We start from the raw sequence: 22,874 nt of genomic DNA, 5'->3' as shown, positions 1-22,874 counted from the left end.
ATGTATCACCCATCAGAGGTGTTCCCCCAATACGGGGGCTCCTATGCTCTGCGACCGCCACCCCCTCCTGGAGCTGCCTATCCCCAGAGTCAGGCACCCCAATATGAAGCCTTCAGATACTCAGGTGAGAAATTGGGAGATGATGTGGCAAAGTGGCGGGGGAAGGAAGAACTGGGTCAGGGTAAAGCCGTGAATGGGAGGGAGCGAAAAATGCTGGTGAGGATTGTGGGCTCAAGAACATCTTCATTTAGCCATTACGCTCCATGGTGGCCTGATCCAGAGCCAGGCACCATGATTCAGTCTGTCTACCTCACAGGGCTGTTGTGTGAAAGGGAACGGGATAGAAGAAAAAGCATCTGTGCCTTCCTGGAGTGTCTCTTGAGATGGATATGGTGGGACTGTGAGAGACATTTAAGGAAGAAGATGGGAATTAAGCATCTCTGAAGACTCAGAGGAGGTTAAAGAAGTAGGAATCTGGCACGGAGATACTTTCTTCTTGTATAAGAAAGTAAAATAAAACCAGCAATGTTTTGGGGACACCGGGAGAGAAGGTGGTAGCCAGGATGTTTACGATAAGAGGGTCAAGCAAGCTGATTCCAGGATGTAACTAACTATATTAGAGTGGAAGAGTGGACCCAAAATGTTTATGTTGTGAAGCCGCCCAGAGTCGCCCAGGGTATGACATGGGTAGCAAATAAATTCCATAAATAAATAAAATCAATACAGAATGGGTGAGCTGGAATCAGACAATGAGGATTAGAAGGCGAGGCTATTATATCCGTGGGAAAAGTGGGACCTACATTTAAAAAAAAAAAGAAAAGAAAGGGAGGGGAGGGGAGTCCACTAGGCACCCCGAGGATGAGAGTGGTCCTCAGATGAAGGGGAAGCAGCTTGTGATTTAGACAGGCCAGTGGGAGGTCAGGGCTGGGGAGCGCAGAAAGGGAGCTGAGAGATGGAGAATTCCCATAAATTGTTGGCTTTTGCCCACCACCCCCATCAGCTGGATATTTAGCACCCAAGACCAACTGGTCAGGGAAAGGGGGAGAGGGGGGGAGAGAATAAAACGGGCGGAAACCAGCAGGAGAGTGACAAATTCCTTTTGACGATGCCCCCTCAGTAATGCCTGCAGCCCCCTCCTTACCCTTAACTCCACATGGCTCAGCAGCCGATGCCCCTCGGTTCTCTTAACCTTCCCCTCAGCACTCTTTTCTCTGCGTTTTTGTCAGCAGAGCTGGAAGCGGCTCCCAAACTGGAAGGCTTCTTCCCAGGCTTGGACCCTCCTGGGCGCCTCCTGCCCCCAAACCCTGGCCTCCCTTATGGATCGTCTCAGGCGCTCCCATCAGGCCCCCCCACAACTTCACAGCTACCCCCTGGAGTACGGATGAGCCTGGAGAACAGCGAACTCTGGAAGCGGTTCAGCGGCATTGGCACCGAGATGATCATCACCAAAGCAGGCAGGTGAGCTGCTGGTCCATCATCATCTCTCTCTCTCCTTGCAGAGGCAGGGATCAATCTTGGATCATGTAAATCAGAGCTTCGGATGACGGTTCTTCTGTCCTAAAGTTAAAACATCTCCCCAATAGACGGATGCCGTAATCTTATCCTTCCCTACTCTGAAGTAAGCCCTATAAAGTTCAGTGGCTCTTGTTTGTATATAAATATAGATAAGATAAGATAACCTTTACTGTCATTTTTTTACTGTGGGCACAATGGCACACATCAAAAATGAAATTTAGTTGCCCGCTGTCAAAGTGGAGCACATACATGACACACACCTAACCATACTATATACACATAGGTATAGACCACACCCCTACATATACAAAACAAATAAATATTAAATATTAAATACTGTCCATTTTGAATATATAAGGGAAGGAGGAAGCCTGAGAGTTCACAAGGTTAATGCTGTATAGAATGAAATTATGGCTGAATCTGGACGTTCTGCTACGGATACCACGAAGCCTCCTCCTCCCAGAAGGTAACAAGGAAAACAGGTCTTGAAGAGGATGAGTTGTGTCCCAGATAATCTTACGGACCCTGCTCAAGCAACGCTTCTGTGCTATGTCCTGGATGGAGGGGAGGGAAGTGCCAATGATCTTTTCGGCCATCCTCACCACTCTCTGCACCGTCTTCCTGTCTGAAGCAGTGAGGCTTCCAAACCAGACTATACAGAGGGTTATGACTGCAACCAAAATTATTTTAACATACTAGCTTTGCATATGTTCACTGGGCTTTTTGTGTGTGTGTGTGTGTGTCTCACTGGAGCTGGCAGGGAGGAAGACTATAATGCAAAATATGAAAATTGTTTATAGAATTCACTAGTTTAGGGATCTATGGCCATAACACATATTGATGAATTATAGTTTAAATAGCTTGCAAATGGGATTTGACAAGTTCACCAAGGATAAGCAATCTAAACCTACTTTCTCTGTTACTAAGTCTAAGCTGGACTTAGATGCCTGAATGGTCCCTTCTAATTCTCCACTTCTAATATTTTAAATGAAGCCTCATGTTCAAAGGCAGTATACCTGCATCATGCTCATTTTGTAAGTTCTGTTTAGGATGCTGATGGAAAATAATGTACTTGATTAGACTGTTAATTTGATTTAGCAAGGCTCTCAAGACATTAAGAGAAATAAATCTTTTCTCGGTTACTATTTAATTAAGTGACCAAAGAGAGAAGGAACCATGGAATTAAGGAGAAACTTCCTAACAATGAGGACAATTTTTTATTTTTTTTAATTTTTATTTTAATTCCATTTATATCCTGCCCTTCTCCGAAGACTCAGGGCGGCTTACAAACTTAGCAGTAGCCAGTGGAACAGCTTGCCTGCAGAAACTATGGGCACTCCATCACTGGAGATTTTTAAGAAGAGACTAGACAGTCACTTGTCTGAAATAGTATAGGTTCTCCTGCTCAAGCAGGGGGCTGGACTAGAAGACCTCCAAGGTCCCTTCCTATTCTATTCTATTCTATTCTATTCTATTCTATTCTATTCTATTCTATTCTATTCTATTCTATTCTATTCTATTCTATTCTATTCTATTCTATTCTATTCTAAATTTTGCTGAGTTATTACAATAAAAGCAATATTCTGAGAAGCAGGTGTACCTTTTGGGTACCGGAGAATAAAGGGAAAATGTTTCCTAACATTGGGTCTCCAGCTGTTGGACCATTTTAAGTCACTGCAGACCAGAGATGAGCTGATCTGGTGAGAAACAATGTTGGGAATTTATAGTAATTGTATGAAACCTATATAGATGGGTGAAGGGAGAAATGAACTAGAAAGACTGCATCCCAGAAAACTGGGAAAGAATATTCACTGCTCTAAGGAATTAAATGAGAGTGTTTTGTATGTTTTCAGCTTTCCAAGGAATAATCAAAAGCCATTTGTCATGCACAGGATCCTAACATTCTTCCACTAAAGTTAGTCCTCAGCTTAAAAGCATTTATTTAGCAATCCTTTAAAGTTATAATGGCACTGAAAAAAATGTTTCGTTCAACCGGTCCTCGCACTTTCTTTCGCAGCATCCCCACAGTCACGTGATCAAAATCCGGGCACCTGGCAACCATTGTATATTTCCAACCATTGCAGCATCCCAGTGTCAATGCCATCCGCAGGCTTCACAGCTGGCTTCCCACAAACAACATCAGTGGGGGGAAACAGATTTGCTTAACGACAGTGTGATTCACTTAACAACTGCTTAACAACTTGGCAAAAAAAGTCATAAAATTGGGCGCAGCTCACTTAACAACTGCTTTGCTTAGCAACCGAAATTATGATCCCAGTTTGGTTGTCAGTCAAGGGCAGAGTTGACCTTTCAAGGGCTGTCTGTCTTTTCTTAATAAACGGAGCCAAATAATATGATTTGGACCCCGTCCACTCATCCTGTGCTATTAGCTTTCTAGAACTCAGCTACAGCGGGGGGGGGGTGAGGCATGTGATTAGAATTGCCTACCCACCAACCTTGAGTTGAGACGAATCCTAATTTCTTCTTCGGTGACACAGCCCTGTTCCTCCACGCTTTGAATTTTTCTAATCCATGTTTTAATCACTTTTCAGGCGGATGTTTCCACAGCTAAAAGTTGCAGTCACAGGCTTGGATTCTGAAGCTAAATACCTACTGCTGGTAGACGTCGTCCCTGTAGGAGGCTCCCGTTACAAGTGGCATGGCAAAAAGTGGGAAGCCAGTGGCAAGGCAGAATTACCACCTCCAGACCGGGTTTACATCCATCCTGACTCACCTGCATCAGGTGCCCACTGGATGCGTCAACCTGTATCCTTCCATCGGCTGAAGCTCACCAACAATACCCTGGATCCTCATGGACATGTATGACTGGGGCCTGAGATTGGAGGAAAGATAAATGGGGAAGAGGGGATATACACCCAGGAGACGATAATTGATAGAGTACACTTATAGCCCAAATAAAATGATTTAGAAGTGGGGACACATGTGGGAGGATCTTTTAGGCTACTAACTATGAGGAGTTATAGTTAAGCTCCAGGAGTTTGTGAATCCAGTGACAAAAACGAAGCAAAATCTTTCCCAGAGGAGCACTACATTTTGAAATTCAAAGTAAACAAATTCTATAGCAACCATGCAGTATTTAAACTTAGGTTTTGTTGGTATGTGTTGGATTATTATTAAAAAATTGTTCATGGATGTAAGGCATGAAACAACTTAGCTCACTGAGATCCCTCTAGAAAAATGACTTGGGGATTTTGTTTTGTTCTTTTGGCAGATTGTCATGCCTAGATTCTTACTCTTCCTTTTAATTACAAAATGAAGTCATATTTCAGGTTAATGAATCATGCAATTAGAATCATATTTTGTGCTTTGCCCAGAATGACAGCAGGCATAGGCAGCTCAGCTTTGCAGAGAACTAAAATGGAGTGGGGAAATGGAGGAACATAAGATGGCCAGGTAAAATAAAGATCATTGTCGATTCTTCTCTTCTTAGTTGATTGTTCATTCCATGCATCGTTACCAGCCCCGAATACATGTGGTGGGAGCTGGAGGGCGCCGCGGAGCAGGTGGTGGCTGTGCTTCCTTCACCTTTCCTGAGACGCAGTTTCTGACTGTCACAGCTTACCAGAACCCACAGGTGAGAGAGCAAGAGCAGGGTTTTAAAAAGTGTTTTTTTATACTGTATGTTAAATAGCGGGTTCTTTGGCGCAGGAATGAAGACGCGGAACTGAGTACAGGGTAACTCATCGTTTATTTCGTGCAGTAACTGTACTGGGGGAATGACTGCAACTAGCCACAATATATAGTCTAGCCCCTAGGTGGCAGACAATAGGTTTGAATCAACCATTGCTGCCTGGAGGTAGCCAATTGCAGCACAGGAGACTTGTAGTCTGGGTTGCTGGAGAGCCGTTAGCTGCTCCAGCAACCCACATGGTGTTCCCTCAAGAGCCCAATACACAACACTGTAGACCAGGGGTCTTCACACTTGGCCCTTTTATGACTTGTGGACTTCAACTCCCAGAATTCTTCAGACAGCATGCCTGGCTGAGGAATTCTGGGACGAAGTCCACAAGTCATTAAAGGGCCAAGTTTGAAGAGCCCTGCTGTAGACTTATTCTCATTTGTAGAGTCCATAATATCCCCAAACTTCTTCTCCTTCATTGTCTCCTTCTTTTCATAGATAGATAGATAGATAGATAGATAGATAGATAGATAGATAGATAGATAGATAGATAGATAGATAGATATAGACAGATAGACAGATGAGAGAGAGAAAGAGAGAGACAGAGACAGAGAGCACTTTGTTAGTCTACGGTACCTAAAAACAGCCTTACCCTCTTTAATAAAATGTATTAATATCGCACAGGGGGTGGACTAGAAGACCTCCAAAATCCCTTCCAACCCTATTATTCTATGTCTTAGAGTTAGTTGTCTAGAATCTCTAGGAATGTTTTCAGCCAGAAAAATGCCTAGGCAAATATACCAATGGACTTTCAGAAGATATAGTAATTGAGAGAAATCTTGTCTCTTTACAAAAATCCATTTTGCCCCTCCGTATATTTTCCCCCCTTATCCCACCATTGCCCGTTCTTCGTTTAACTTCACCTGTTTCCTCATGTTTAGAGATGTCCCTCCACCCCTTATCTTCACAGTCCTGTAGCCTTTGCTATTTATATTTCCTATATACATTGACTTTCTAGGGTTCCTTAATACTCTCTTTCTGCATATTTTCCTATTCTTTTATCCTTTGACATCCTCGTCCAAGCCAAATCTTTTCAGAACTAACCCTTACCTGGCAGTCTTAATGTGCCCTTTTCTTGCCCTCAGAATCTGTTTTTCTGTCTAGCAATTTCAGTTCACAACACTTTGGGTCCTCCTATTATTCACAACAATTGTATTTTTCAGTATAAACATGTCTCCAGCAAAGTTTAATCTCCACCCCCACCCCCCATAGCTTTTCACAGTCTTTCATTTCAATACCTTTCACCGGTGTTTCTCACTGTCACCAACTTTAAGATGTATGGACTTCAACTTCCCTAGCATGGTTGGATAGGGAATTCTGGGAGCTGAAGTTCATGCATCTTCAGGTTGCTGAGTTAAAGAACACTACATTACACCATCATAGTCTTTCATGTTATGAAGACTTTATAAGTCTTATTTTGTTCATTTTAGTTGGTCTAGGACAGGGCTTTTCAACCAGTGGTACGGGTACCACCTGTGGTACATTGGCACCTGGCAGGTGGTACACGACCATCCTAGAAAAGTGGTAGTGGGGGAGGGGAATGAGCTGAACCGGTGGCAGCACCGCACAAGCCTGAGCGAGAGATGGCTGGAGCTGCAGGGCTGTCAGGGCTCAGCAGAAGCGCCAGGATCAGCACTTCTTCGGGGCTGTCAGGGCTCAGCGGAAGTGCCAGGATCAGCGCCAGGCTCCAGGTGGAGCTCGGTGCTGATCCTGGCAGTTCTGCTGAGCCCAGAAGAACCGCCGATCAGCTGGAATGTTGCAGCATCTCCAGGGTCTTGTGATTTACATTCAGATGCTTGGCAACTGATTCATATTTATGACAGTCACAATGTCCCAGGGTCATGTGAAGTGACCAAAACCTGCTGCAACCACCCAGCAGACGGGGGGAATAAAAACCAAACACCCACCACCCCACCCTCGCTGCCAATCCTCAACAGAAATGCTCACAACAATGAAAACCTTGGACAGGAGGAAGAGCACCGCTGGGCAGTGGCTTGGGGGGCACTTTTTTCAGTGCCATTGTAACTTCGAACAGTCACTAAGCAAACTGTTGTAAGTCGAGGAGTACCTGTACTTCATCACTTTTTTCCTTTTTTGGGGGGGTCATCAAGTTTTTGACACGTTCCTAGGCGACTGGTGGTACTCGGATGTTGCCATATCCTAAAAGTGGAACAATGAGTGAAAAGGTTGAAAAGTCCTGGTCTAGGTGGGCTAACTGAACTGGGAATATAATCTTAATAATATTTCTAATGGAATCTAATAGAAATTTCTCCACTGGTGTCATCCACTGATATTGAGCCAGGGTTTCCCAGGCTGGCTGAGGAATTCTGGGAGTTGAAATCCACACATCTTAAGCTCGCCAATTGGGAAACCGTGTGTTGAACTATAACTCCAGCAGTTCTCAGACAATGGCCATTCTGGCTTGGGATCAAGGGAACTATAATCCATTGTAGAAAGGTTTAAATAGAAAAATAAATCTGCAAGAGTTGCTGAAAATTGGTTGCTGGGAGGGGCAGAAGTAATCATCTCCCATTAATATACAAACCCACTTCAGAAATATAACTGAATATACATAGCCGAAGAATTCATTCGTTTTGTTGGCTGCAGCTACTCAGAGTCATAAAAATTAGACTTTTATCTTATTTATTTGTGCCCTGCCTATATGGTTTTTATAAATAACTCAAAGTGGTGAACATTTCCAACATACCTTCCTCCTCCTATTTTCCCCATAACAGCAACCCTGTGAGGTAGGTTGGGCTGAGAGAGAGTGACTGGCCCAAAGTCACCAGGCTGGCTTTCATGCCTAAGGCAAGACTAGAACTCACTGTCTCCTGGCAATTGGCCCAAAGCCACCCAGCCAGCTTACATGCCTAATGCTGCACTAGAACTCACAGTTTCCTGGTTTCTAGGCCAGCTCCTTAAGCACTACATCGAAGTGGCTCTAGATCTCTTTCTAAGAAATTTCTGCCAGACCACTAATTGGTACTTAAATGGGCAAAACCCATTGTCAACTTTATAATTTGTACAGCGGCTATTCTAAACATACATTGTTGTCCCTTGTCCCTCTCATTTTCAGCTTAGCTAGGATATCTCCCAAATCACATTTTTGCCATCTTCTCTTGCATTGTGCTATTCCTGGCCTCCAAGAACACATACACATATGAATTTTGCACACAGAAACAAAACTTAAAATCCTAACCCCCCCCAAACAGATTGAGAGTAACATTAACATACGTTTATGCTTATTTCAGAAATAACCCTAAACTGGGTGGAAAAAAACACCAAGGCAGAATGTATGTATTACTGTCAATATGTATAATGACTTCTATCCTTTTAATTCTAACGTATACATTTGTTATTTCTTTTACTCCTCGCCGTCCATTCAGATCACTCAGATGAAGATAGAAAGCAATCCTTTTGCAAAGGGCTTCCGAGAAAATGGCATGAACAGCAAAAGGTGAGCAGGAAGTAATCAAAACTATGGGTCTCCCGATGTTTCCTACTGCAAAAGGTGTCCTTCTAGATTGGCTGAGGCTGAAGGACATTGTAATCCCTCTATGGATGGCTGCATAGTTTGTGGCCTCCAGATTATCTGGCATGAGAGAGTTCATTCCAACAAGCCGAATGGTCACAAACAAAATGGGATTGTGATAGCACACAAAAGATATGGGACATGGTGTTTAGGGAAATTAGACAACTTTTGAATGTAAATTTAGATATGTCATGGAGGAAAAAAAGGAATTGATTGTAAATTTGATAATGGCAGCTAGATGTAAAGGTAAAGGTAAAGGTTCCCCCCACATGCGTGCTAGTCGTTTCTGACTCTAGGGGCCGGTGCTCATCTCCGTTTCAAAGCCGAAGAGCCAGCGCTTGTCCAAGGACGTCTCCGTGGTCATGTGGCCGGCATGACTAGACGCCAAAGGCACACGGAACACTGTTACCTTCCCACCGTAGTGGTCCCTATTTTTCTACTTGCATTTTACGTGCTTTTGAACTGCTAGGTTGGCAGAAGTTGGGACGAGTAACAGGCGCTCACTCTGTTACACGGCACTCAGGATTCGACCTGCCAAACTGCCAACCTTCTGATCGACAAGCTCAGCGTCCTAACCCACTGAACCACCGCGTCCCTATAGCAGCTAGATGAGTGATAAATATTGGAGACGGAATTAGGTTATCCAAAGAAATGAGTGGTATAATGAAATATGGAATATGGCAATAAATGATAAATTAACAACAGAAATTAAACTTTAAAAAGGGATGATTAAAGTAAATAATTATAATGAAATATGGGAGGATTTTATAAAAACAGTGTTGGTGGAAGGCAAAGGGAATAAATCTATTCAGGAATATATGCTGTTTTGGAGGGGATAAGGCAGACATGTCAAACACAAGGCCCGGGGGCTGGATTCGGTTTCATGTGGCCCGCGAAGCCATCCTGGAAACAGTGAGGGAATGGCCCCCACTGCCTTGGCCCTGGCCCAGAGACGCTCCTTCTGCCAGAGACCCTCAGATCTGTCCCACTCCTGCCCAAGCCCCCATAGGCACCCTTGATGCGAACGATGTAGAGCTGGCCACGCCCACCCAGCAGGCCATACGCACTCTAGCCATGCCCACTCAGTAGGCCACGCCCACCCAGGCCACACCCACCCGGCCCCCTGAGGGCAACTGCAATGCTGATGCGGCCCTCAGTGAAATTGAGTTTGACACCCCTGGGATAAGGGCACAATTGAAATACGTTGTATATTGTTAGTTGTTATATGAGAAGAAATATAGGTAACAAAAATGGTCTCCAGGGGATGGGTGCAATATATATATATATATATATATATATATATATATATATATATATATATATATATATATATATATATATATATATATATATATATATATATATATATATATATATATATATATATATATAATGTTTGTATTATTTCTATTTGAATAAAAAAATATAAATTAAAAAATTAGCATAAAAAATAAACAAACAAAATGCTAAGACTCTAGAAAGCAGATGGGGTGAACTCTGCTAGACCAACAATCGGCAACTGCATGATCCTGAAAGATGTTTGAGCTCTGACTGCTGTTTTATCAGATTTCATTATGGTCCGTTACAAAATACAGGGAGCGTGAGGCCCGAATCAAAAGGAAGATGAAGATCAGTGAATGCGAAGCAAATCAGGGAGAAAGCGGTGAGGACAATAGAGCTACCTTATTCTGTCAACTTCCTAAATGCTACTTCTAAGCTTCAGCCTCTCCTCTTCCGTGGAGGCATGTTTGCAGACTGTGGTCCAAAAAAGTCAAAACGGCAGTTATGCTGATGCAATAACAGCCCCACCTGTTTTTAGGTGCATTACATGTAATTCCTATGTGATTCTTCATTCAGGACTAGCTAAGGCTGGCCTGCTGAAATTCTGTGGTTAATCAACATTTGTCAACAAGGATCTCACTATGTCAAACTGACGAGCTTTATCCCTTTGGGCATGTATGCAATGTTGCAATACATGTAGAAAATGGGTAGAGCTTGTTTTGTGATGTCTGATGTTTTCATCTCTCTGATCCCCTTTACTAGTGGATACGCCTGGATCACTCATAACTATGATTCTAGATCAGAGATGGGGAACTATGTGGACTTCAAATCCAAGGATTCCTGTGCCAGCATGGCTCAGGAATTCTGGAAGTCCACAAGTCATAAAAGGACCATAGTTCCCCATCCCTGTTCTAGATAGTTCACCAAATGCCTACATCTCCATCTCTTGCCTAGGTATCCATCACCCTAGACACACATTCAATAATCCCTTCTTGTTCGCTTTTCTAATTCTCTGCACATCCCTTCCCATAGAGAGCAAAAAGGGTCCTTGCGACTCCACCCTGACGGAAGAGGGGCCTCTGGAACAACAGCCCCCCCCTGCACTTCCACAGCCTTCCTGTTCCTTCTACCCCCCTGCAGGAATTAATCTCAATGGGGCCGAGGCTTATGTACAACATCCAGCTGCTTTTCATGGTTTAAGGGGGCCATCCTCACCTTACGGCAGGTAACAGAATATTTATTTATTTCATTATTTGGTGTTAAAACTCCAAAAAAAATGTCTTGCAATATTTAAAAGAATACCTAATTGAAGTATGGCTGTCAGGGGAATTCTGGGATTGAAGTCCACAGGTCTGAAAGTTGCCAAGGTTGGACACCCCTGATTTAAAGGGCCCCTCAGTTGAGGGAAGAGCATATAGCTGGTGCACATAAAAGGGCTCTTATAGCTGCCATTTGAGCAGTTGTGACCCCAGGAGGAACCCCAAGTTGCTTACTAATCTCAAAAAGGAAAGTGCAACTCCATCCAGAACCAGAAGTGGAAACATCCCAAACTTAGGATCCCAAACAGCCACAGCCACTCAGTCTTGTCAGGATTGATCCTGAAGGTGCCCTTCACCCATATAGGCCTGCACAGCCTCCAGATCCTGAGTCATCATTTGCACAGCCTGGGAATGAGATGCACAGATCACATTACCGATGATCCTGTACTCTGAATTGATCATTGATATCACGCAGTAGTTTCATATCAAAGCAAGCTAATTGCTTATATCCCGTATCAGGCAGCAATCCAAATTTAACGACTGACACTCTTCTGTCTTTAGGAAACGGGTGGCAACCTCTGTAGATTTTATTTATATCCAGCCTTTATTATTTTTACAAACAACTCAAGGCAGCAATCATATCGTAATGCTCCTTCTTCTTCCTACTTTCCCCACTACAACAATCCTGTGAGGTTAGTTGGGCTGAGACAGAGTGGCCCAAATCACTGAGCTGGCTTTCATGCCTGAAACAGAATTAGAACTCACAGTCCTCCAGATTTTGGTCTGTTGCCTTCACCACTGGACCATTTAGCTAACTTCAGATATTCAGATTGTTTTTTTTTAGTTGCTATCTAATAAAGGACCATGTTACTTTTCCTCCAGGGTGGCAGGACTGACCTGGATTTATTATTATTCTTCCTAGCGTTTTCCCAGAAGCACAGTCTGCTTTTTTCAGATCAACCAAGTGTTAATCCAATGGTTGCCTGGTCTGAACCATGACATTGTGGGCTGAGAGTGACTGACCCAGTCACCCAGCTGGCTTTCATGCCTAAGCACGATTATAACTGACAGTTTCCTGGTTTCTAGCCCTGGTGCCTTATCACTAGACCAGGGGTAGGCAACCTTGGCTCTTTTATGACTCGTGGACTTCAACTCCCAGAATTCCTGAGCCACCTGGCTCAGAAATTCTGGGAGTTGAAGTCCACGAGTCATAAAAGAGCCAAAGTTGCCTACCCCTGCACTAGACCAAACTGGCTTTTAAAAATATCCTTATATCCCGAAAATACCCTCATTATATGTTAGAGAAATATATTGTTTTAGTAATTTTTACATGTTCCATGTATCCACTTTTGAGAACCAGGCATTTATTTTTTCCCCCAACTCAAGACTGCATGGAAACTTAAATTGAGTGTGAAAATTTATCTATAACAAAGTCCTTTCTCCTCCAAATAAATTCTGTACAAAACCATTTTGTTTGTGCACACATGCTCCAATATTTGTCACACTTAGGACTTAAGACTCTTAGAGGAATCTAGGGATATAGCCCCGAGAAAGGATATATAACTGATGCCTATCAAATGTTTCAGACGCAGCTATACATAATAGGAGTTACTTATAACTACATTAATTTTTATTGTGCAAGAGTGATCATTGTCTAAATCCTGCCCTGAAAATTGCTCTTGGCTTTTTCTGGCAAAGGCTTTGTTTTATACGTAAATCAATATTTTAGGTTTGACAAGAGAGTTGGAGGGCTTCTACAGATGTTTCAGTAGATTAAGTTTGCTTCACTGATCATATGATCAAAATGAGTCAAGCCAGCATCTTTATTAGCAGCTGTTCCAATCATGTGCAAGATTTTCCTCCAGCTTATCTTTTAATGTCAGCTGTGTTGCTAGAGGCAATAACCTATCGCTTAATATCATCCTGCACTCCATCCTTGGTTTCAGGCCAATGCGAAAGTATTTAAAAAGAATCATATCTGGCTGATTTGCAATTATCCTTTCGACTCAATGTCATAAGAAAGTCAAAATTCACGACGTTATCAATTTACACCAGGAGTGTCCAACCTCGGCAACTTTTAAGACTTGTGGACTTCAACTCCCAGAAGTCTGGCTGGCGAATTCTGGGAGTTGAAGTCCACAATCTTTAAAGTTGCCAGGGTTGGACACCCGATTTACGTCAAAGTAGGATATTGCAAGAAGAAAAAGGAATGTTTTCAGTGGAATGAGAAAGGACTAAGGAAGGTTAGAAATACCTAAGGCAGGGAAATCAGAATGAAAATCCTGAGATACGTAAGGGAAAGCACAATTGTGTGAACCACGAAATGGGAGGCTAGGCAGGTTCAGCCAATGATCTACAAGTTCTGTCTTCTTAGGTGCTGACTTTATGCTATGCTTTTCCGCAGCCCGAGCCAAGAAATAGCAGCTCTTCCATCTTCTCCCCCTACCAAGTCTCCTCCTGAGCAAGCCGATTTCAGACCGATGCTCCCAGCAAGCTGGGCCAGCCTGGATGTGATTCCTTTCCTTGGAAGTGCAGAACCACCGGAAGCGTCCTCGTTCTCTCCTTTCAAGTTCAGTTTTGCACCCTACCCGCCTCCACCTCGTGTCTATGGACCTCCCTCTGGCTATCCTGGCTCACAGCCATCCATGCTTTAACCCCTGCGCAAGCTGGATACCTGCATTTTATTTGTTTCTGCTTGCAAAATTTCGTGGCGTTTTCCTCGTCCATTTAAGCAAGTAGAGCTTGTTTATATCCGCATAGTTTGTAATTAAATCCCACAAAGGCTGCAACAGACTGTACATTTTTCCCCACAGTGAATATAAGTTAAGTTGAGACACTCACATTCAAACTTCTCTTTTTCAATTACTTCCCAAGTAGAAAATTTCTCTTCAGTTTCCTGACTTAAGTGGTGGCTATGCTTTAGCTATTCCTTTTAAAACATCTTACAAAGAGTAACATGCAAGTACACATTCTTACATATGTCTGCACAATGTGTCATCTTAGCATTGATATTGCAGTGGTACATGTGGTAGGGCAGCACCATAGGAACTGGCAACTTGCTTTTTTTAAAAAAAAATATATTTTTATCAGGTGTTAAAAACCAAATCCCATAGCTGGCAGATCCCATCTGGCTTGATGAGAGGATGCAAATTCTCTTAATGTTCACCTGCAGCTAAAGTGAATATATTAAAATTATCCTCCTTTTTCAGCCACTACCAAATTAATTAGGAAATTAACTATCATAAGACAGGACATATTTGCAGACATTTCCGTAGCACTCATTCATAAATGATGTGGCAGTGCAAATACACAAGGTACAAGAGACTCAATTTTTCTTAATTTTATTATTTTTTATCTAAAAGTTGTAAATAGGAAAAACAAAATGAAAACAAAATAAAATTAGAGCAGGAGACAGATCATGGGAGATGGCAGGAAGTTCCCCCTTCTAACTCTAAGTAGATACCTGGACTGCACATTCCTTCACAGGAATAAAGGTAAAGAAGGGAAGGGAAAGACGTCAGCCTTGGGATGACAGGTGTGGCTACCTCATCCCCACAGGGGCACAAGAGCAGAGGGAAGAGAGAGAAAACATGCCCCATTGGTCAAATTCATTAGCATGATGTGGTCCCAATCTCCACAGTCGGGGAGAAGGAGAAGAAGTAAGAGAACCAGATCCGCCAATAAAAGATTTAATAAACCCATCGCCAAAGCTGAATGGATTCCAGAGAGCCTTTGGATCCTCCAGTGACCACAAAAAAAATCTTTTTGCAAGATCAGGATTTTTTTTTTGGTATAGTATGCTGGGGACAGTCTTGTCTTCCACTGGCCATATAGTTTTTAAGGAGCAGAGTGGGAATCAGGAGCGGTGGAGCACAAAGGAAGGACTTCCTGTATTAGCTCAAAAACTATTCCGCATAACTGAAGCAAATTACAGAATGAAGTGCCCCGAACCCCTCAGCATTGTAGGTCTTCCAGCAACCCAAAACAGCAGAGTTTGAAGCACTTCCTGTTCTTTGCTTCAGTCTTTCAGAGTGGCGCCAAAAACCACGGAGTCCCAAGGTCAGCTGACAAAAAGCAAAAGCAAAAAGCATCTTAAGTGACCCGGCAGGAGAGGGAGGAATTAATCCAGATAATTAGCTCCCCTAACAAGATCAGATATTCTTTGATCAAGCTGGCTTCTCCTTATTTCTGAATCCAGTTCTTTGTAATGTATAGATTCTCTAAGCCATAACTTCCAGTTCTTCTAAAACAGCCTTCTCTAAATTAAGTGTCCTCCAGTTTGGATTATGCTACCATTCCCATCATCTAAAATTCAGAATGGCCAGGTTGGCTAGGATGATAGGGAGTTTCAGGGCCAATACATTTGGAGGGCACCAGCTGGGACGATGCTGCTTCATTAGAAAAGCCCCGTCAACAGTTGCTCAAGAAATCGGTCAGTGACTTCTCTACAAAACTAGAGAACTTTAAAGAGCTACTTTTCTTCGTTCCTGGGCTGATACTTCTTTTCATGGAAAGAGCTGACAAAGTTCCAGGTTTTTCCACAGGTAGAAATCCTAAGAAACGTGTGTGGTGTGTTTTTTTAGGGGTGGGGTGGGGAATATACCAATTATGGCAATGCTAGGGATTGCCCAGGAATCAGCAATGTTGGGAAAAGATGGCTAATTCAGTCTAAGGGGTCCAGAACGGAGAATTTATTGGGCGAGGGCCAAGGTAAGGGAGAGAAGGAAAGAAGAGAGCTGAACCCCTGCCAAAGGCTGAAAGGGAAGCTGACCGCTCCGTCCAGAATAGGAAACAGAAGCCGCACAAGGGGGGAGGAGGGAGGAGCAGCATTCACAGGAAGTAGTCCGCAACAGGCTTCTTAGATGGGATGCCTCGGGTTTCTTGAGGGGCTGCTTCAAAGATGATAAATTCCTTTTGAAGGTGTTCGTCCAGTTCCAAGATGGCTGCAACGTTCCCACAGCTGTGGTTGGAAGAGAGAAGGGAGGTCAAATGTGTGTGTTTTCAGGTTTTATCCATGCCACACATCCCTGGACAACACCTCCAGCTAATTTCAATCTCCCTCTCCTTCTCCCCATCCCACAGTTCTTCCTCTTCACAGGCATACCCTGTCGCAATTTTCTCACCGGTAGCAATAGTTGGGGGCTGACCACACGGTAAGAACGGTCTCGTTGAAATGCCATTTGTAACCCTCCATGACCAGCTGATGTGCCCGGCAAATCATGTCGATGTCATTTGCTGCGTTGAACTGCGCTACCACATCGCTGCCAAATAAATAGCCAGCACCTCGAGGACTGACCCCCCAGCCTGTAGTGTCTAGGAAGAGCAAAGGAAGAGAATATCGACAACATGGGAACCCAAATGGCAGGCAAACGCTAGGAAAAGTAAACATCTGGTCTTGCAAGCTAATAGAAGAAGCCATTACAGTGTCTACTATCGACCTAATATTTGCACGAACAGAAAAAAGAAAGACTCATAGCTCTACCTTCAGGGTCAGACCATAGAAGATCACACATGGGGCCATCATGAGGGACCTCTTGTTTGCGATCTATCGTTCGGATCTGGTCCAGCGTCTGGATGGATGGGGATAAGCCACCATGGACACAGAAAATCTGAACAGAAAAGACACACTTATACAATATACATCATGGATCTCCCTCCATCTTTAAACTGTCATTTTTTTTTCTCTGATCACCTTACCCCAGAGACATAATATCTACGTGCCCCACTACCCCTTTACAGTCTCCGATATTCAGTTATGCAATTGATTAAAAACAATCGAGTGCTGGATTTGAATTAAGAGAAAACATTCATTTTGAATCAGCCCTATGCCACCAGTGATTAGCCCATAATTACATCTCCTGGCAAGTAAAATGTTGTCCCCTCCCCCCCTCTATTTTTCAGACAGTAAGTCTTTCAAATTAGAATCTGATCTCGTTCAGATCCACAATTCATCATGATTCAAGAATTATACTTGCATACTCACCTTGCCATCAATAATGGCAGAGAGGCTGAGGTAGTCAAAAATCTCAGTGCAATAGCGCCACACAGTGACAGAGCCATATTTTCTCAAGCACTCATCATAAAACCCATAGACCTGGGTGATCTGCCTGCTTTCGTGATTGCCACGGATAAGGGTGATTCTGTCCGGGTAACGGACCTGTAAAAAGAAGTGGATCCATTTAGCTTAGCCTACAGATTTAAAGAGGTATTAGCCAAACTTGCATAATTGCCAACACGTATTGACTTTTAAATAAAAAAGGGGAAAAAAATAATGCTAACTTATCAGGACTTTCCTTACTTTGAGTGCCAGCAGCAGCAAGAATGTTTCAACACTGTAGAAGCCTCGGTCAACAAAGTCTCCCATGAAAAGATAGTTGGTCTCAGGTACATCGCCACCCACCTGACGCATGAAGACACGGAACACACGAAACGATTAATTCATAAAATTAGGGAGTCTACAGAAAACAAGCAAAAAGCAGCAGAAGGCAGCATGGAACTAGTGGGTTTCAGTACTCACCCTGAATAGCTCTTTAAGGTCATAGAACTGGCCATGGATATCCCCACAAACCTGGGGGGAAAAGCATCAAGGATAAAAAAAAATAAGTTTGCCTGACTGCCGATGTCACACCAGTCTAAGGTATTATGAAGCGTTTCCCCCCAAACCCTTACTCACTGTTACTGGGGAATCTACTCGCTGGACATTACTTTCTTCCACCAAGATCTCTCTGTTGGAAGGAAAAGGGAGTTGTATTATCTGGAATTGCTTTCATATCATCAGCTGCATGCTGCAGTATAAAAGCAGCTACTGCTCAGAAATCTACAAACACTTGCCTGGCCTTTGCACAGAGGGCTTTGACCTCACTCTCCTTGATGAGTTCACAGCGCCGCAGTTGTTCAATCTGACGGTCAAGGTCACTGATTTCAGCCATCTCTCCCCCCTTGTAAAAATAGGAAATGTTGTCAGTTACATGTGTGGACAAACACATGGATAAACATGTTGCGCCCAGACTTTCTATGAGCACACACAGATTCTTCTTGAAAAGGATTCCAGACCAGAGCATACCACAACTAAGCACTACAAGTAGTCCTCAACTTACGATCACAACTGAGCCCAGAATTTCTGTTGCTAAGGGAGACAATTGTTAGGTTTTGCCCCATTTTACGATCTTTCTTGCCACAGCTGTTAAACGAAACACTGCAGTTGTTAAAATTAATAACATGGCTGTTAAGTGAATCTGGCGTCCCCATTGACTGGGATACTGCAACTGTCAGAAATACATGCCAATTGCCAAATGCCTGAATTTTGATCATGTGACCACAGAGGGATGCTGCTACAGTTGTGTGAAAAATTGTCAAAAGTCACTTTTTTCAGTGCTGGTGTAACTTCGAACCGTCAGTAAATGAAAGCTTAAGTCAAGGACTACATGTATATTCTTAAGATTGTAATATTGATGAAAGCAAGGTGAAGCTAAAGAAATTCCCCATCCTCAAACAACTCCTAATAAACTACAGGAAAATCTCAGTTATGGGTATCTTTTCATCTACAGTCTCCTCACTGGAAACTAACAAAAAAGAAACACCAAGACAGGCAGAATGAAATTGTGTTGAAGTATAGCCAGGCAGATAATAATAATAAATAATAATAATAATAAACCTTTAATGTCAAAGTACAACATGTGTACATTGAGATTAGCTGAGCCTCCCCCCCCATGCTCTCTCCCCCCAACACACAGTGACAACAAACCCTCCATCCTACCACACCATGTGAACCAACTACACCACACACCGGCCTCCCAAGTCAATTCTGCATAAGATTATGTCCCATTTAAAAGCCTAACAGCCCACGGATAAAAGCTATTTTTCAGCCTGTTGGTACGGCTGGCTATATTCCTATATCTCCTACCGGATGGTAGGAGAGTAAAGAGATACCGTCCAGGGTGTGAGTCATCCCTGAGAATCTTCCTCACTCTTCCAAGGCAACGATACTTTCACACTACAACCAAACCACTCAGGAAGCCCACGTAAACCAGTGATAAAATGCAAGACGATTTCTTCAAATCTTCCCAGCGGACTACAGCAAAGCTACACTTTTGGTAAAGAAATGGAAACACACCTTGTAGAGCCAAGCTAAGCAGTTTCTGGGATACCAATTACTGTACTGAAGTTAAAAAAAACACCAGCTCATAGAATATATTCAACAGGTTCCTGCAAACTGCAGCGCTTGTTCATTTTGTCCTTTGTGCAACACTAATAATACTGCTTGATCCAGCTCCCTTCGGTTCACAGCCTTCCAAAAACCGGGTGCTGTCAAGGTGAGTTGGCACACGCAACCGCCACCACCATTCCTAAGCCTATATGGCCCAAGCAAAAGAGCAATTCAACCTCCTTAGAAGAGAAGCACCAGAAATCGGGAGAGGAGGAAGCAAAGCTCACTGCACCAAGTTCATAAATTTCTCGGTGGAGAAAGCCACACGAACTTTTTAGGTGCCTTATCAAGGGGGGGGGCGGGGGAGAAGGGGAAGAAAAGAGAAAGTAAATGCGGGTGTGATATATCAAGACTCCCCCTCACCGCCACCCACCCCCACCCCCACCAGTGAAGCTCAGGGGCCGCCACAAAGAAGAGGGAGCCAAGCTCTTCTCCAAAGCACCTGAAGGCAGGACAAGAAGCAACGGATGGAAACTAACCAAGGAGAGAAGCAACCTAGAACTAAGGAGAATTTTCCTGAGAGTGGAACGACCTGCCTCTAGAGGTGGTGAATGCTCCAACACTGGAAGTTTTTAAGAAGAGACTGGACAGCCATTTGTCTGAAATGGTATAGGGTTTCCTGCCTGAGCAGGGGGTTGGACTAGATGACCTCCAAGGTCCCTTCCAACATTATTATTATTATTATTATTATTATTATTATTATTATTATTATTATTATTATTATTATTATTATTATTACTATTATTAAGCTGGCAGATCAATCAAGCCCAAGGCGTCAGAAGGAACCTCAACCCAATCTTTCCACCCCCCTCCCCCCCCCCCGTGGGCCCAGGCTGTTGCTTCACACGACTTTTAACACAATACGGGGGAGGGAAGGGGGGGAGGGAAGAGGAAGCAGCATAAGGAAGGACCCCTCCCTCCTTTACCATAGCAAGCCCCCCCTCCCCCGACACGCCATATCCATCCCCTCCTCTTAACTTCCCGAGACGACACCCATCAGAGAAGCCTCCCGGCCGCCTCCCTGCAATGAAACCGACCGACCGACCCTCCCCTGAGCCCCGCCACCACCATGGAGAGCCCGCCGCGCTCCTCACCCGAGCCGGCAACCTCTGCCCTCTCCTCGCCCTCGGGGAGAAGAAGAAGCTTGCCCCTCTTCGACATGACACCCTGGCTGGAGCGCCCCGGCCCCGGCGCCCCACAGCTTCCCCAACGAGGCATCGCTTCACCGGCAGCGCCCCCCCCCCCCACACCGCTTTTCCCTCCCTCGCCGGCACTCCCTAACTCCTGTCTCTATGGCAACCAACTTTCCCCCGGCGGCCCCGTCACGAGGGTCGAAGGGAGGCAGAGAAGAGGGCTCCTCGCGCATGCGCGCGATAACCCCCACCCCACCCCCGCGCGCGCGCGTACCTGGAGGGTCCGGGCAGCTACGGCGGAGACAGTAGCAGCTGCTCTGCGGCTCCCTCCGGCTCCCGGGCCCGAGCCTTTAACCCTCCCTCTTTCCGGCTCTCCACTAACTACTAAGCCCAGGACGTCACTTCCGCTTCCTTCCTTAGACGCAAGTGGGAGGAGGCGGAGCGACTTTGGCTCTTTAAAGCAAGGGTCTTCAAACTTGGCCCTTTTATGACTTGTGGACTTCAACTCCCAGAATTCCTCAGCCAGCGTATGCTGGCGTATGCTGGCTGAGGAATTCTGGGAGTTGAAGTCCACAAGTCATAAAAGGGCCAAGTTTGAAGACCCCTGCGAGTTTAAAGCGACTCGCCTGACTTGCGCGTGTGTGCACATATAGGCGTGTATTTTATTGATAGCTAGCGGCTTAATGTTGTAAGGTAACGTGGAAAAGAAGATGTCTTCCTTCCAGGAAGGATTTTAAAAGAAGGGGGACACAGCGCCGGAAATGAGGAAACGGAATCGCGAAGAGTTTTTTAAGTACACTTTTTTTTAAATGGTATGTGTACTGTAAAAAAACTTCCGGGTGCTTTTTCTGTTGTGCACTTCCCGTTCCTCTTCCTTTCCCCCCCCCCAACTTCCTCGTATCATCCGGCAAGATGTTATGCCGCTCAGGGTAAAGTCAAGAATGTCTTCCAGTTGAGTTTGACTTCCGGTTGATAAAGTTCATGTAGTTTCTTGGCAACGGTATGGAAATGTTTCTTTGATTCCAATCTATTACATTGCTTACTTGGTCAAGAATGTTTGATGATCACGGGCGGCCAAGCATTTTCGGCCTGCAAAACTCCAAAGGACCACTAGATGGCGGCAAGAAGGCGATACAGAAAACCAGTCCTTTGCTGCCACCGAGAGGTCACCCCATATAAAAGTTAGGGTTCATCTGGAATTTTGCAGGCCATATATGGGAGCTCTGATATTATTACTGAAGAGAGACACAATTTTATATTTTAATAAGGTGGAGGAGATTAGCATAGCCTCAATATGATGACAGTGTGCCACATCTAATTATGTGCTGCGTGTATATGTCTCACAACTTTTATTAGAGGATGATCATGACTGGATAAAGATACTACAAATACATTTTATTTATTAGATTTTTATTCCACCTTTATTATTTTTATAAATAAGGCAGTAAACGTACCTAATCTTCCTTCCTCCTATTTTACCCACCACAACAACCCTGTGAGGTAGGTTGGGTTGAGAAAATGTGATCGGCCCAGTCACCTAGGTGATTTTTTTCATTCCTAAGGTGGAACTAGCGCTCACTTTTTCTTGGTTGGCTGTCTTTATTTAAAGTTTATTTATTTAAACAAAAATGGTTTAACAGTTGAAATAGTACTAGGCCCATCTTGTTGGACCCAGCCTGAAGCTGTGGGTCTGGCATTTTCCCATTGGGAGAATTCAACACCCTACCATCTTCTGGCCCCTCTGCTCTTTCCCATTCCTGCAGAAATCAGAGCAACCTCAGCCCTTTGTCCTCATTTCAGCAGATTTTTTTAAATTGAGCTGTATTTTTTTATATTGTGAGGCCATGGTAAGGAAGGGCAAAGGCATTGACTGGAAGCTCTTATTGATGCTACTCTATTGGCCAGGAAATAGGGAGGAGCACTACGTTGCAAGGATATTCATAAAATTGTTTGAAAATATGGCTAAAGATTTGGAGTGTGTGTGTGTGGGGGGGGAGCTAGTGATTTCAAAAGACTTTCCCTGTTGAGATTTAGCTGAAGAAGAGAACTATCCCTATCAGGGTGAACTTTACACAGGTGAGATATTCTCAAAATTGGCTCGGAATGACTGAGAATTATGGAAGTTGCAGCCCAATAATACGTCATGAAACTCTTAGCTGTATACATCCGACAGATCCACTCGCTCGATGTGCCTTGCCCAAACAGAACCTAAACTGGAAAGGTAGATTAAAATCTCTCTTAAGTACAG

At 43.9% G+C, this 22,874-nt stretch overlaps 2 protein-coding genes across 3 annotated transcripts; one reads left to right on the top strand and one right to left on the bottom strand.

Moving 5' to 3' along the window:
* LOC308679078 (T-box transcription factor TBX6-like) lies at positions 1–13,941 on the top strand (the record flags this gene model as incomplete). Its single annotated transcript, XM_081346317.1, has 8 exons — positions 1–124; positions 1,230–1,458; positions 4,068–4,335; positions 4,967–5,110; positions 8,602–8,672; positions 10,343–10,410; positions 11,061–11,253; positions 13,692–13,941. 8 exons carry the CDS (start codon positions 1–3, stop codon positions 13,939–13,941), a joined length of 1,347 nt encoding a protein of 448 aa, XP_081202443.1.
* Positions 13,942–14,616: 675 nt separating this feature from the next.
* Positions 14,617–20,940, bottom strand: LOC308677897 (serine/threonine-protein phosphatase 4 catalytic subunit). 2 transcript variants are annotated; one of them, XM_081344595.1, is made up of 9 exons: positions 20,901–20,940; positions 18,115–18,225; positions 17,961–18,008; positions 17,805–17,855; positions 17,586–17,687; positions 17,271–17,444; positions 16,770–16,896; positions 16,411–16,600; positions 14,617–16,247 (listed from the first exon to the last, which is right to left on the bottom strand). In XM_081344595.1, the coding sequence occupies exons 2-9, from the start codon at positions 18,214–18,216 to the stop codon at positions 16,118–16,120; spliced, it is 924 nt and encodes a 307-aa protein (XP_081200721.1). In that variant the 5' UTR covers positions 18,217–18,225; positions 20,901–20,940; the 3' UTR covers positions 14,617–16,117. The 2 variants fall into 2 exon arrangements, with proteins under 2 accessions (XP_081200721.1, XP_081200720.1); XM_081344594.1 differs by lacking the exon at positions 20,901–20,940 and adding an exon at positions 20,588–20,710.
* Positions 20,941–22,874: the final 1,934 nt, after the last annotated feature.

The sequence above is a fragment of the Vipera berus genome (genome assembly GCF_964194415.1).
Source record: "Vipera berus genome assembly, chromosome: Z".
Taxonomy (NCBI): domain Eukaryota; kingdom Metazoa; phylum Chordata; class Lepidosauria; order Squamata; family Viperidae; genus Vipera; species Vipera berus.
The sequence above is the reverse complement of the archived record's forward strand: the minus strand, read 5'-3'. Positions and strand labels throughout refer to the sequence as shown.

What these genes read in the sequence shown, in the direction of transcription:
- LOC308677897 (XM_081344595.1), bottom strand. Translation starts at nt 18,216, where the DNA reads ATGGCTGAAATCAGTGACCTTGACCGTCAGATTGAACAACTGCGGCGC. An exon ending in ACCTTAAAGAGCTATTCAGG is followed by an intron (nt 17,688 to 17,804) that starts GTGAGTACTGAA and finishes TTCATGCGTCAG; the next exon opens with GTGGGTGGCGATGTACCTGA. An exon ending in TCTATGGTCTGACCCTGAAG is followed by an intron (nt 16,601 to 16,769) that starts GTAGAGCTATGA and finishes TGCTCTTCCTAG; the next exon opens with ACACTACAGGCTGGGGGGTC.